Genomic DNA, 15977 nt, shown 5'->3' with positions numbered 1-15977 from the left:
TGACTGTTAAGTGCTGTAAGATCACAGTGTCATATGTCTTCTCTTCCTCACTGTGCCCTCAGTGTCTAGTATGGGGCCTGATAACTGTTAGGTGGAAGAAGTGATCTGTCAGGAACACTTACCAATTTGGATTTTCAAGGAAGGCTTTTAAACTTTTAAGGGATTTAAAAAATAACTCCCTTTTGCCATGTTTTAGAATTTCATACGTGGACTTAAAGTTGGTCTTATTCATAGTTGCCTGTATATATATCAGTTACCTCTGGAAAAAGTCACAAGACCCTGATAACTTTGGTTGTCTCCAGGGAAGAGAGCAGGGCAGCTGGGGCTGAATGGAGATGGCAGTTTATGTACCTTTTGAATTTTTAATTATATCATTTCCATCCTCAAAAAATAAAAACTTTAAAGTAATTAAATAAAAACAAGGGCTGGAGGAAGAGGTAATCAAGTATGCCCTGTGATTCTCTCAGCTTTCAGAAGGTCTGCCCTCTACGTTTCTGGGCACTAAAATTATTGGGTCTCAAGGTTCCTCTGTGTAGAGTACACTCTTCATAACCCAGACCTCCGTCTTCATTCAGAGAGCTGGCTTTGGTCACCCCTGCTGCATTCCATCTTTTTTTATCTTAAGAACTATGTGCTTTTTACTTCAGAACGACAACACCGTGAACATTGTGTCTATAGTCTTACCCATAAGCTTCTGATTTTAACTTCTGTTCAGGTTCCCCTTGCTAACAGCAATCTAGGCAGTAAAACCTTTAACTTCCACATTCTTTTAAAGTATGCCCTGCCACTGACTTCCAGTGCATTAGAATTTTAGCCACAGTGGACATGTGTCCTAGATAATAGCTTATTTTCAGGAACATCTGTCTGGTCTGGATCAGTAACCGGCAGCAGCCTCTCTCGTTTGTTGTCTGAAACAGGAATGACTACCGGATGCTGCGCCAGAGTATTATCGACATGGTCTTAGCCACAGAAATGACAAAGCACTTTGAGCACGTCAACAAATTTGTCAACAGCATCAACAAGCCCTTGGCAGCATTAGAGGAAGATGGGGTAAGCGAGCTGGTTGCAAAGGGAGCTTGTGTTTGGGGCCCTTTTCCTATGTGTTGTGGGGAAGCATGGGCCTAGGATATCATGAGTGTTATCATTACCCCCACTGGGCTCACTGAATTTAATTTCCATTGGTTAAAAAGTTAAAGTACAAAAACTTGGAAGGAAAAAAAAATAGGATATACAAAAATAGATATGAAAACTCTGAAGGGAGGGTCAGGTTTTAGATAAACTACCTTTAGCTGGGTGGGCCATTCCTGAGCCCTTTCTCAACAGTTGCCCCCTTCCCCTCTTCTTGCGCATTTTGGGGTCCGTTGGAGCCCATGAGGTCTCTCACCAGCCACGCCCTGCCGTGCATATTCTGTGGTAGCAGCAGCTGTCCTCTGTTGGTCTGTGTCAGAGGAGGGTGGGGTTGGGAAGGATTCTGTATTTGGACCACAAGGGTGACATTATCGTTGCTCCTCATTTTTGGATTTGAGGCATGGAGCCCAGAACAACTTCCTGGCAAGGAGAACATTAACCCTCTCCCCAGGCAGGAGACCACGGCTGAGGAAGCAGCCCAGTCTGAGTTCTCATCCTCGTTCTCCTTCACCACTTCCTCGTCTGTAGAATGGGTATAACAGGTCTCAAGGCATAGGACTGATGGGCATGGCACAAGGTAGGCACTGAATAGACGGTATCTGTTATACTAGATTCAAGGTGAGAGCAGCACCTAGAGAACATGCTCTTCTCATGAACCCTCTTCCTTTGAGGCCCACGTGCCTGCCCTACCACCCCATGTGCACTGAACATCTCGGCATCAGCTCACAGCCTTTTCCACATTCCTCCTCCCCAGCGCCTGTCACCACGCACAGGGATGACTTATCCTCAGGCTAGGATGACAGCTCCTTGAATTCTAACTCTACTTCTGCAACTCATGTGTTAGGCCATGGCTTTTGACTATCCCTGGCTTTCTAGCTTATTACCCTTCACCCTTGTTCCTGTTTCACCTGATTGGAAACCTGTTGAGAACTCTGCTCCCTCCACCCTTCCCTGTTCTCCAGTTTGTCAGTCTGCCTTTTACTTCACTCCCTTCCCAAGCACTTGCAGAGCAGAGGCACCCACACCAGCCTCTCACTGACTCATGCCCTGCCATCCTGGAGAGGGCTGGTTATTGCCTGGGCTACTGCTCCTGGCTGACCCCGTTCCCACAGAAAGAAACCACATACCTCGTAGACTTGGGTTTCCTCCATCTATTCTGGGAAGTTCCTAGACTTAGCTGAGTCTTCCATTCCACTTGCCAGTCAACGTTTCTCATCTCTTTTGTCGGTACTTGGAGTTACTTCTGAGAGACTGGAAATCAGCATCCAGTGGGTCAGAGCAGGGACAAAGTATCATGAAAGAAAATGGTTTCCAGCTGGCAGTACTGTAGTCACACACCTGAAGAGAGAGGGGTCAGCACAAACCTGGTTGGCAGTGGGAAACAAGGAGAACTATTGAGGACACTCGCAGTGTCCACTCTGGCGCTCTCCAGGAGACTAGGCAGCCTGGGCTCGGGATGCCTCCTACCCATCTTGATGGTAGATCTGTCCCCACTGAGACAGGATCATCAGGCCTTCTTAGACTACTGTGACTACGCACAGAAATCACATGACTGACTCCTCTGGAAAGTTGCCCGATGGGCACAGGATCAGAATGAGGAGATGCTTGCTCATGCCTCTTACCACGTTCTTTGCCCCAGGACTCCCTCTTCCAATCTGAATTTGCTTCAGGGGGCCAATAAGCAGAGAGTCCCTCACACCCTGGATTGAGATTCCATATCCAGAGGGGCTCCTTGTGAATCAGATAGCATGTGGTACTGTGAATAGACAGAATCCAGGACTAAAGGTAGAACTTAGGTTCTTATCCTGGCTCAGCTGGGTAGCTTTGGACAAGTTTCTTCACCTCTCAGGGTCCCAGGGTTCTCATCTGTAAAATGTAATAGTGTAAATAATACTGATTTTCATGCCTACCACAGGACCTTTTTGTGAGTGCAGACCAAAAGAGAATGACTAAGTCCTCTGTACACCATAAAATGTTAGGGCAGTGTTGAGGACGTATCACTATATCTGACACAGCCTTGGTACACACGGACAGCTAGTTCCCAAGATCATACCTCTCACAGAGCTAGGTGACTGGAGATTGGCATGTGAGAAGCAGAGCCCCTGGTGGACTATAAGATGCTTTGTTATGAGGGCAGAGAAATCTTTTATTTTTCAGTTCACTCTGTTTTTTAGTGAATATAGTAAAAGATAAAGCCAGTCTTTTGAGTGCTTACCAAGGGAGCATGATAGACATAATAGAACAGAAAGAAAAGATAACTGTGAGAGTGAGAGGAAGAGCCAAAAAGAAGAGGAAAGGCAGATACGCCAACCTCCAGCGCTACCCTCTACTTCTGGGTCCTGCTGGCATCTCACTAGGCCTTGGTTTTCCCGTTTGTAGAGTAAGGGGCCAAGCTCAATCCGCAGAGTATCCTCTGCACTGTTTGTGAGATCCTAACTTGTAGATCCTGGGCAGTGCCTTACTGTGGTTACAGTGGGACTGCAGGAGTAAACCGGCTTGGTACCTGGGGCCCCATTTTGATTGCTTTGAATTCCACTCATGTTTTAGGAAACTGATAAAAATCAAGAAGCCATAATCACTATGCTCAGAACTCCAGACAACCGCAGTTTGATCAAACGAATGCTGATTAAGTGTGCTGATGTGTCCAATCCCTGCCGACCCCTGGAACAGTGCATTGAGTGGGCCGCACGTATCTCAGAAGAATATTTTTCTCAGGTAAGATGCAGCTTCTTAATTCCTTAAGTAAAAGAGAGAGAAACACCATAAGGACCGTAAGAAGTAATGGACTTAAAACTAGGAAGTAGAGTTCTAAATGCAATTCTGTCCTTGAAGAACATTGCCTGTATTACAGGCTTACTGGTTATAATTCTATTAGTTTTCCCTTGTCTGAAAATGTATTTTATTTTGCCTTCATTCTTGCCAGATATTTTCACTGGATATTTGACATTTTCTCCTAATAGGACTTTAAAGATGTTAGTTACACTGTTGTCTGCCCTTCATAGTCTCTCTGGGTAGGAAAAATTTCTTGTGAGGCAGAAAAAAAATTAGAAAATATAGTGGCTAAAGTTTTTCCAAATTTAGTGAAAGATACATACATACAGATTTAAGAAACCCAACAACTCCTAACCCATGCCCAGGCACGTCACAGTCAAGCAGCTACAAGCCAAAGATACAGAAGAAATTTTGAAACCACCCAGAGAAAAATGATAGATTACTTATAAAGAGAACAGTGATTCTCATCTTTTATAAATTCATGTCAGAAACTATGCAGGCCAGAATACACTGTGGAACAACATCTTTAAAATGCTCTTAGGAGAAAACTGTCACCCTGGAATTCTGTATCCAATGAAAATATCCTTCAAGAATGAAGGCAAAAGAAACACATTGTGAGACAAGGAAAAGCTAACAGAATTCATCACCAGTAAACCTGCAATGTAAGAAATGCTAAAGGAAGTTCTTAAGGCTGAAAGGAAATGATACTAGATATAAACTTGGATCTTTAGGAAGGAATGAAAAGCACCAAAAATGGTAACTAGCAAAACCACAATGAAATATCACCTCATATCTCTCAGAATGGCTATTATCAAAAAGATAAGAAATAACAAGTGTTGTCAAGGATGTGGAGAAAAGAGAGCCCTTACGCATTGTTGGTGGGAATGTAAATTGGTGCAGCCAGTATAGAGGTTCCTCAAAAAATTAAAAATAGAACTACCCTATAATCCAGCGATTCTACTTCTGGGTATTTATCCAAAGAAAACAAAAACACGAACCCCAAAAGCTGTACACACCCCCATGTTCATTGCAGCATTATTTACAATAGCCAAGTTGGAAACAACCTAAACATCTACTGATGGGTCAAGTGGGTAAGAAGATGTGTGTGTGTGTGTGTGTGTGTGTGTGTGTATACACACACACACACACACACGCAGTATTTAGCCGTTAAAAGAGAATGAACTCTTGCCATTTTTGACAACATGGATGGACCTTAAGGGCTTTATGCTAAGCGAAAAAGACAGATACCATATGATCTTACTTATATGTGGAATCTTACAGAGAACAGATTGGTGGTTGCCAGATGAGTGAGTTGGGATGCAAAATTGGTGAAGGGAGTCAAAAGGGTACAAACTCCTAGTTATGAAGTAAATAAGTCATGGGGTTATAATGTACAACATGGCAACTGTAGTTAATACAGTACTGTATATTTGAAGGTTGCTAAAAGAGTAGATGTTAAAAGTTGTTATTACCAGAAGAAAATTCTGTAACTATATATGGTGTCAGATGTTAACTAGGTTTATTATGGTGATCATTTTGCAATATATGCAAATATTGGATCATTATGTTGTACACCTGAAACTAATATAGTGTTGTATGTCAATTATAACTAAATAAAAATAAAAAGACAAAACACTTTAAAAAATGGTAAACAGCTGGGTAACTATAATAAAGATTTTTTCCTCCTTTTAATTTCTCTAAATACATAGAGCTATTTTAAGCACAAATTATAACATTGCATTGTAGAGGATAAAATAATTTAAATCATACAGAATATGTTCTCCAGCCACAGTGGAATTAAATCAGAAATCAGTAACAGTAAGGTATCTAGGTAAACACCGACTATTCAGAAATTGACAACACATTCCTATATAATCCATAGGTCAGATAAAGGAAGTTAGAAAATATATAGAAGTAAATGTTAATAAAAGTATATTAAAGTTGTGGGATGCAACTAAAAGTGATTAGAAGGGACATTTATAATTAGAGAAAAAGCCCTAAAGTTAATGACTTAGATTTCTCTTTAAGAAACTAGAAAAAGAAGACAAAGTAAAGCCAAAGTAAGTAAGAAAGAAATAATAAATATAAGAGCAAAAAATGAGGAAATAGAAAACAGACAGTAGAAAAAATTACAGGAGACAAGATGGTGGAGTAGAAAGGACTTGAGTGCATCTTCTCTTACGAAAACACCAAAATCACAACTGACTGCTTAACAACCATCAACAAAAAAAGACTGGAACCTACCAAAAAAGATATTCAACATCCAAAGACAAAAAGCCACAACGAGATGGTAGGAGGGGCACTTTCACAATATAATCAAATCCCATACCCACCAGGTGGGCGACCCACAAACTGGAAAATATATATCATGGAGGCTCTCCAACAGGAGTGAGAGTTCTAAACCCCACGTCAGGCCTCCCCAGCCTGGGGGTCTGGCATCAGGAGGAGGAGCCCCCAGAACATTTGACTTTGAAGGCCAGTGGGGCTTGAGTGCAGGAGCTCCACAGGACTGGGGGAAACAGACTCCACTCTCGCAGGGCACACACAAGGTTTCACATCCACTGGAACCCAGGGCAAAGCAGTGACTCCATATGAGCTTGGGCCAGACCTACCTGTGGGTCTTGGAGGGTCTCCTGAGGAGATGGGGGTCATCTGTGGCCCACTGCCAGGGCAAGGACACTGGCGGCAGAGGCCCCTACGGGATATTCCTTGGTGTGAGCTCTCCTGGAGGTTGCCATTTTGGCACTGAGACCTGGCCCCACCCAACAGCCTGCAGGATCCAGTGCTGGGATGCCTTAGGCCAAACTACCAACAGGGTGGGAACACAGCCCCAGCCATCAACAGACAGGCTGCCTGAAGTTGTCCTGAGCTCACAGCCACCTCTAGACACACCCCTTGACATGGCCCTGCCCATCAGAGGGACAAGATCCAGCTCCACCCACAAATGGGCAGACACCAGTCCCTCCCATGAAGAAACCTGCACAAGCCCCTGGACCAACCTCACCCACCAGGGGGCACACACCAGAAGCAAGAAGAACTACAGTCCTGCAGCCCAAGGAATGGAGCCCACAAACACAGAAAGTTAGACAAAATGAGATGGCAGAGAAATATGTTCCAGACAACGGAACAAGATAAAACCCTGGAACAACAACTAAGTGAAGTGGAGATAGGTAGTCTGCCTGAAAAAGAATTCAGAATAACAATAGTAAAGATGATCCAAGATCATGGAAAAAGAATGGAGGCACAGACTGAGAAGATACAAGAAATGTTTAACAAAGAGCTAGAAGATTTAAAGAACAAACAGAGATGAACAATACAATAACTGAAATGAAAAATACAGTAGAAGGAATCAACAGCAGAATAAATGAAGTAGTAGAACAAATAAGGGAGCTGGAAAACAGGTTGGTGGAAATCACTGCTGCGGAACAGAAGAGAGAAGAAACAATGAAAAGAAATGAAGACAATCTCAGAGACCTCTGGGACAACATTAAATGCACCAAAATTCACATTATAGGGGTCCCAGAAGGAGAAGAGAGAGAGAAAGGGCCTGAGAAAATATCTGAAGAGATAATAACCGAAAACTTCCCTAACACAGGAAAGGAAACACTCAAGTCCAGGAAACGCAGAGAGTCCCATACAGGTTAAACCCAAGGAGGAACGCACTGAGACACATATTAATAAAACTGACAAAAATTAAAGACAGAGAAAAGCAACAAATAGCATACAAGGGAATCCCCAATTTTTCAGCAGAAATTCTGCAGGCCAGAAGAGAGGGGCAAGATATATTTAAAGTGATGAAAGGGAAAAACCTACAACCAAGAATACTCTACCCAGCAATGCTCTCATTCAGATTTGATGGAGAAATCAAAAGCTTTACAGACAAGCAAAAGCTGAGAGAATTCAGTACCACCAAACCAGCTTTACAACAAATGCTAAAGGAGATTTACAACTACAAACAATTACAAATGGGAGAGCTCACCAGTAAAGGCAAACATACAGTAAAGGTAGGGGATCATCCACACACAAATATGATATCAAAACCAGCAAAGAGGTTTTGAGGAGAGTACAAACACAGGATATTGGAAATCCATTTGAAACTAAGAGACCAGCAACTTAAAACAATCTTGTATATATATAGACGGCTATATCAAAACGTCATGGTACCCGCAAACCAAAAAACTACAATAGATAAACAAAAAAGAAAAAGCAATCCAAACACAATACTAAAGATGGCCATCAAATCACAAGAGAACAAAAGAGGTACGGAAGAAAAAAGACCTACGAAAACAAATCTAAAACGGTTAACATACATATCGATAATTACCTTAAATGTAAATGGATTAAATGCTCCAACCAAAAGACATAGACTGGCTGAATGGTTACAAAAACAAGACCCCCTATATATGCTGTCTACAAGAGACCCACTTCAGATCTAGGGACACATACAGACTGAAAGTGAGGAGATGGAAAAAGGTATTCTATGCAAATGGAAATCAAAAGAAAGCTGGAGTAGCAATACTCATATCAGACAAAATAGACTTTAAAGACTGTTATAAGAGACAAAGAAGGACACTACAAAATGATCAAGGGTTCAGTCCAAGAAAAAGATATAATACTTGTAAATATATACGCACCCAACATAGGAGCACTTCATGATATAAGGCAAATTGCTAACAGCCATAACAGGAGAAATCAGCAGTAACACAATAATAGTGAGGGACTTTAACACCCCACTTACATCACTGGACAGATTATCCAGACAGAAAATCAGTAAGGAAACACAGGCCTTAAATGACACATTAGAGCAGATGGACTTAATCGATATTTATAGAGCATTCCATCCAAAAGCAGCAGAATACCCATTCTTCTCAAGTGCACATGGAAATTCTCCAGGATAGATCACATGCTGGGCTATAGAGCAAGCCTCAGTAAATTTAAGAAAACTGAAATCATATCAAGCATCTTTTCCAACCACAAGGCTATAAGATTAGAAATCAACTATAAGAAATAGAAACTAAAAAACACAAACACGTGGAGGCCAAACAATATGTTAGTAAACAACCAGTGGATCACTGATGAGATCAAAGAGGAAATCAAAAAATACCTAGAGACAAATGAAAACGAAAGCATGACAATCCGGAACCTATGGGACATAGCTAAAGAAGTTCTAAGAGGGAATTTTATAGGTATACAATCTTACCTCAGGAAACAAGAAAAAAATCTCAAGTAAACAACCTAACCTTACACCTAAAGCAACTAGAGAAAGAAGAACAAAACAAAACCCAAAGTTAGTAGAGGGAAAGAAATCACAAAGATCAGAGCAGAAATAAATGAAATAGAAATGAAGAAAACAGAAAAAAATCAATGACACTAAAAGCTGGTTCTGTGAAAAGATAAACAAAATTGATAAACCTTTTTCTTGATAAAACTCATCAAGACAAAAAGGGAGAGGGCTCAAATTGATAAAATTAGAAATGAAAAAGAAGTTACAACTGACAACACAGAAATACAAAGGATCATAAGAGACTACTCCAGGCAATCATATGCCAATAAACTCGACAACCTAGAAGAAATGGACAAATTCTTAGAAAGGTACAACCTTCCCAGACTGAACCAGGAAGAAATAGAAAATATGAACAGACCAATCACAAGTAATGAAATTGAAACTGTGATTAAAAATCTTCCAACAAACAAAAGTCCAGGACCAGAGGGCTTCACAGGCAAATTCTATCAAACATTTACAGACGAGTTATTGGAAAAAGTACTTTGTATGATTTTGATCTTTTAAAATTCATTGACTTGTTTTGTGGCCTAACATACATATATTCTATCCTGGAGAATGTTCCATCTGCACTTGAGAAAAATATGTTCTGTTTTTGGGTGAATGTTCTCTATGTCTATTGGGTCCAGTTGGTTAACAGTGTTGTTCAAGTCCTTAGTTCCTTATTGATCTGGCTGTTCTATCCATTATTCAAAGTGTGTTATTGAAGTCTCCAACTATTATTGTAGAAGTGTCTGTTTCTCCCTTCAGTTGTCAGTGTTTTCTTCATATATTTTGGAACTCCAATTGTTTGGTCCATATGTGCTTATAATTGTTAAATCTTCTTGGTGAATTGACCCATTTATTAATAATGTCCTTTGTCTCTTAGAACCATTTTTGACTTAAAGTCTTTTTTGTCTGATATTACCAAAGCCACCTCAGCTTCCTTTTGGTTATCTGCATGGAATATCTTTTTCCATCCTTTCACTTTCAACCTATGTCCTGGTATCTAATGTAAGTGAGTTTTTGTAGACAAAATATAGTTGGATCATGTGTTTTTATCAATTCTGCCAGCTGTGCCTTTAGATTGGGGAGTTTAATCCATTTACATTTAAAATAATTACTGACAGAGAAGGACATACTTTTGCCACTTTGTCTTATGCATGTCTTAGAGCTTTTTTGTCCCTCATTTTTTCCATTACCGCCTTTGTGTTTGATTCTTTTTGTGGCACCATGTTTGATCCACTTCTCATTTCCTTTGCAGATATTCTATGGGTAACTTTTTTTCACTGTTACTGTAGAAATTACATTATAACATCCTGAAGTTCTAGCAGTTTATTTTAAGTTGATACCAGCCTATATTTCAGTTGTATACACAAACTCCTCTACAGCTCTGTTTCTCCACCCCACCTTCTTTTTTTTTTTTTTAATACATTTATTTTTTGGCTGCATTGGGTTTTCGTCGCTGGGCACAGGCTTTCTCTGGTTGCGGTGAGCGGGGGCTACTCTTCATTGCAATGCGTGGTCTTCTCATTGCGGTGGCTTCTTATTGCAGAGCATGGGCTCTAGGTGCGCGGGCTTCAGTAGTTGTGGCTCAAGGGCTCTAGAGTGCAGGCTCAGTAGTTGTGGCGCACAGGCTTAGTTGCTCCGCGGCATGTGGGATCTTCCCAGACCAGGGCTCGAACCCGTGCCCCCTGCATTGGCAGGTGGATTCTTGACTACTGTGGCACCAAGGAGGGCCCCACTTTGTTCTTGATGTCACAGTTTATATACTGTGTGCCTATTAACACAGATTTGTAATTTTTATGCACTTGTCTTTTAAATCCTGTAGAAAATAAAAAGTGGAATTTCAAGCCAAAATTGCAATAATACTCTTTTTCATATGTGCTTATGTATTTACCTTTACTGGAGATCTTTATATCTTTATGACTTTAAGTTGCCATCTAGCTTCCTTTCACTTCAACCTGAAAAGACTCCCTTTGATCATTTCTTGTAGGCTAGATCTAGTGGTAATAAATTTTCTCTGCTTTTGTTTATCTGGGAATGTCTTCATTTCTTCCTCATTTTTGAAGGACAGTTCTGCCAGATATAGAATTCTGGGTTGACAGTTTTTTTTCCTTTTAGCCCCTTATGTAATTATCCCAGTGCCTACTGGCCTCCAAGGTTTCTGCTGAGAAATCAGCTGATCGTCTTATTGAGACTGTCTTCTTGTGTGTATGTGATGAGTCACTTTCCTCTTGCTGCTTTTGAGATTCTCACTTTGTCTTGGCTTTTGACAGTTTGGTTATAATGTGTTTCAATATGGTTGTTTTGGGGTTTATCCTACTTGGAGTCGTTTACCTTCTTGGATTTGTAGATGTGTGTTTCTCTTCAAGTTACGGCAGTTACAGGCTATTTCTTCCTCTTTTTTTTGAATTTATTTTTTTTTATAAAGCAGGATCATTAGTTATCTATTTTGTACATATTGGTGTATATATTGTCAATACCCATCTCCCAGTTCATCCCACCAACACTATCCACGCCCCCGCTTTCCCCCCTTGGTGTCCATACGTTTGTTCTCTACATCTGTGTCTCTATTTCTGCCTTGCAAACTGGTTCATCTACCATTTTTCTAGATTCCACATATATGCGTTATTTTTCTCTTTCTGACTTACTTCACTCTGTATGACAGACTCTAGGTCCATCCACGTCTCTGCAAATGACCCAGTTTCGTTCCTTTTTATGGCTGAGTAATACTCCATTGTATACATGTACCACATCTTCTTTATTCATTCGTCTGTCAGTGGGCATTTAGGTTGCTTCCATGACCTGGCTATTGTAAATAGTGCTGCAGTGAACATTGGGTGCATTTGTCTTTTTGAATTATGGTTATCTCTGGGTATATGCCCAGTGGGCTATTATTTCTTTAAATAATCTCTGCTCCTTTTTTTTTTTTCCTCTCTTTTCTCTTTCCTACACTCTGATAATGCATGTATTTGTTTGAGGTTTCCTGTAAATTACTTAGGGTCTTGTCACTTTTATTTCTTTTTCTTTCTCCTTTTCAGACTTGATAATTTCAAATGTCCTATCTTCAAATTTTTATTGATTCTTTCTTCTACCTGCTCAGATCTGCTGTTGAACCCCTCTAGTGAATTTTTCAATTCACTTTTTGTGTTTTTCAGCTCCAGAATTGTTATTCGGCTCTTCTTTATAATTTCTATCTCTTTATTGATACTCTCATTTTGTTCATATATCATTTTCCTGATTTCCTTTAGCATTTAATCCATGTTTTCTTTTAGCACTAGTGCATATTTAAGATAGTTGTTTTGAAGTCTTTAATAAATCATTGCGGGTACCTCTTTAGGGATGGTTTCTGCCAATTTATTTTCTTCTTTTGAATGGGTTATGTTTTTCTGTTTCTTTGGGCTTGTGATTTCTTTTGTTGTTGAAAATTGGACGTTTGAAAAAACAGCCACCTCTCCCAGTCTTTGCATTTTGGCTCTGTGCCAGGAAAGTCTTTCGCTAATTATCTGGGCATGCTCTGAGTCTTGGGGTTAGCCCAGTGTGAAAGCTTATGGTCTCTTCAGGTCTTTTCTGAGCATGTCTTCCCCTCTATATACAGCTGCTTTTGAATATCTTAATTTCCCCAAGAGGCTTTTCCTTGGGGCCTTAAATGGTGCATTTGTTTGTCTCCACCTGTAATCTCTTACCCCAGGCATCTGTGTGTCTGTCATCTCCATGCAGCTTTCCCAGGCAGTAACCATTGCTTTTCCACCTGAGAGCTGGATTAGGTGAAATAGAGGCTAGTCCTTTAGACAAACTCCAGACAGGTTGTAATGTTGTAAATGAGGTCAGCTCTACACTCCTTCCAGTTCGATTTAAACAGTTGAGAGCTGGGCTGCTGTCTCATCCGGACCAAGACCGTGCTAGGGAGGAGTGGGGCAAGGGTGAGTAAAAATACCATGACATTTCCTACCATTTTGAATATGGCTTTTTCTTGATTGGAGATTCACTGTAGAATCTTTGACTGTCTCCCAGGCATGGAGATCTCATTGGTGGCCTAGAAGTGGGGCATGGGCACGGAGGACTTCATTGGCAAACAGTGGTCTTCAAAAGCGAATAGGGCCTGAGAAGCTCCATGTACCTGTCACATTGGGCCAAAGAGAAGAAATACAAGCATGAGCGTTTTCATTGCCCTTCAACAAGGCAGCTGCTTCCATGTGGAGGGGAGGGCAGGCCTAGAGTGCAGCACTGACAGAAAAGCCTCTGGAGCCATGAACTGCTGAGCTCAGTGAGCCTCTGCTATGGCTTTCCCAAGAGAGCTGGTTCATTATCCAGCACGACCAGGGGGGAGTGCCAGGAGAGCACCCACCCTGTGGTACTGCTCTCTGAGCCAGACAGGCCAGTGGGCTGTGAACCTGAGGCTATTCCTGCACCCTCCACCCCTTCCCATACACACCAGGGCAGAGACTCACGTAGAGCTAACCCTGCAATTTTCTGCGACAGCACTGGGGGACGGGGCTGCCAGCCTGTGGCCTAACAGCAGAGGCTTCACCAGCCAGCAGAGGCCAAGACTTGGCAGTATTCCCTACTTAGTCTCTTCCCAGAGCACCCTCACCCTACCTTCCACACCTCCTGGAGTGTGCTCCTGGCCGGACAACTGGTGTAGATAGTCTCTGCCCTGCCTCTCAGGGCTCCCTGGCCTGTACAATCCTAGTCAAGCGTGTGCGACTTGGCTCCCTGGCCTGGAGCGGCAGGGGCTCTTACTGCTGGCTTCTGCCCTGACCCACAGTCTAGCACCATCCACCTGAACACAGGGAGCACAGGCCTCTTTCTTAGCCCTGTCCCCGGCACCCTCAACACCCACCTAGCATAAGTACATCTCTGCAGCACAGTGCTAGGTACAGTCCCTCCTAGGAAAACCCCCAAAGGTTACCTGCTGCCCCCAAGTGGAGATTCCATGTTGAGAGCTGTAGTGAGTCATTGTCACTTCCAGGGAAAGTCACCTGCCGTTAGCTGTGGGGCCTAGTTCTTCCAGTCGCCCGGGCCTTGGATCCACCTTTGTGCAGGGCAAGGTGGCTTCTAACCAGTCCCTGCGGCCCTGCTGGTGATTGCCAGGCCTCGGCCAAGACAGCAGAACAGAAGTGAACGGAACAGGGGAGGCAGCTGCTGGCCAGTTGTCAAGATCAACAAGGGGGACTGGCCCAGTTTGCCCTGTGAGAACAGTTCCAGGGGTAAGAGTTGGATGGACAGGCTCCCAAGCCCCAAGAGTAGGTTTTCTTTTGGTCCCGCTGAACACCTGAATTCTTGTCCCAGTGCTGGCCGCTCAAGAAATGTCCTCCACTCTCCCACAGCCCCAGATGGCCCACAGAGTTCAGCCACCAGAGTCAGGCTTCTGGCAGATGGCCGAGCACACCACGTACCTCCTGTCCTCAGCCCTTGCTCTCACTGACTGGCCCTCCACAGCCCACGACTGGTCAACAATTTATCTCGTCCCAGGATCGCCACCCCTCTGTCATCTTCTCACTATGCCTGGCCCAACAGGGCAGCCTGCCCGGACCATCAGGAACAATGATCCAGGTGCCCCTGAGGACAGCTGTGCCTTCCAGAGCCAGAGGATGGCTCCAGCCCTTCTAGCCAGGCCCGCCCCGGCCTTACTTGTCCTACACTCAGTCCCCCTCATCCTGCGCCTCGTGTGACCGTCTGCTTAACTCTCAGCCCTGGTTGCCTGCTCCAGCAGGGACCTCTCGGTGATTCTAATCGCACCTCATTCCCACCTCGTTCCAGGAAGACCTCCTGCTTCATCATCCTCCTCCAGGCATCCCCTCATCCTTTTCTCCAGGACCCTTTGATGAAAGCAACCTTATGAATAAAAAGAACAAGAAACTCCTTTATATCTTTCAAGATATACTTGCCTTTCCCCCCAGGATCTTATATTTTCAGTTTTTTACAAATCTTTCTGGAATCCTGAAGATGTTCTGGAAGCGTCTATCAAAGTACATAAAAAACTCATCCCAGAGCTCTTTTTTACCTCAAGCGTGTTCATAACTTTTTCAAATAAAATAATTTGGCCCAAGATGAGAAGCAGCCACTTGTCCCTTCTCTGTGAAGGGGGCTGTTTCTCACTCACCATTGCCGCCCTGGATCAGGCCCTTGAAACGCCTGCTGGGTGGAAGGATGGCTGAGCTGACTAGTGTGCTCATGCACCGCAGGTACCATTTGCAGTCGTACCTCAGGAGCTTCAGCAAGAGGGTTCCAGGTGTTGAAAATGTGGGTTGGGTTGGGGTGTCCTTGGTGCCCCTGGCATAGAGCAGCCCCCATCGGGGATGACGTGGTATGTAGTGGCAGATCCGGGTTGTTGGCTGGTGCTGCGATCGGCTTCTCCCCACGAGCACTCTGGGCTGCCAGGAGAGGCTTTTGGCAGAGGGGTTGCTGCTGACGGGGAGTGGAGCCAGATACTGGAGCCTCGTAATTCTGGCATTTTCTGCTTTGCAGACTGATGAAGAGAAGCGACAGGACTTGCCTGTGGTGATGCCAGTTTTTGACAGAAATACCTGCAGCATCCCCAAATCCCAAATCTCTTTCATTGACTACTTCATCACAGACATGTTTGCTGCTTGGGACGGTAAGAACGCTTTGAGCATATTCCCCTCAGTAACGGGGAACTGCATATTAAGTAGTGCATAGTGTAGTTTTTGACTGTAGATATATGTTTGGGGGCTCAGACTTTGAAGAAGGGCTGAGGAGAAGCAGTGAGCTGACACCGAGGGCCGTGAGGGCGGGGTGCTCTCTGTACTCTTCCTCCTCAGCTGCCCCTGGCCCCAGGGGCTAGACGTTG

The 15977-nt window shown here is 43.1% G+C and overlaps 1 protein-coding gene and 1 long non-coding RNA gene across 2 annotated transcripts in view; one reads left to right on the top strand and one right to left on the bottom strand.

Moving 5' to 3' along the window:
* The window catches only part of PDE8A (phosphodiesterase 8A), a 95703-nt gene that overhangs the window by 78143 nt on the left and 1583 nt on the right, over positions 1–15977 (top strand). The window contains exons 19-21 of the mRNA XM_027089414.1: positions 918–1050; positions 3676–3843; positions 15635–15764. Coding sequence (XP_026945215.1) covers positions 918–1050; positions 3676–3843; positions 15635–15764 — 431 coding nt within the window. The remainder of the gene's footprint in view (positions 1–917; positions 1051–3675; positions 3844–15634; positions 15765–15977) is intronic.
* LOC113610898 (uncharacterized) lies at positions 3761–15652 on the bottom strand. Its single transcript, XR_003429283.1, has 4 exons — positions 15371–15652; positions 14076–15001; positions 13116–13283; positions 3761–3865 (listed from the first exon to the last, which is right to left on the bottom strand). It is a non-coding gene; the product is annotated as an uncharacterized LOC113610898 (long non-coding RNA).

This window comes from Aethalodelphis obliquidens, unplaced genomic scaffold, assembly GCF_003676395.1.
Source record: "Aethalodelphis obliquidens isolate GAN/ISIS:26980383/991018 unplaced genomic scaffold, ASM367639v1 scaffold65, whole genome shotgun sequence".
Classification (NCBI taxonomy): Eukaryota; Metazoa; Chordata; class Mammalia; order Artiodactyla; family Delphinidae; genus Aethalodelphis; species Aethalodelphis obliquidens.
Note: the sequence above shows the minus strand (reverse complement) of the source record. Positions and strands in the feature narration are given on the sequence as shown.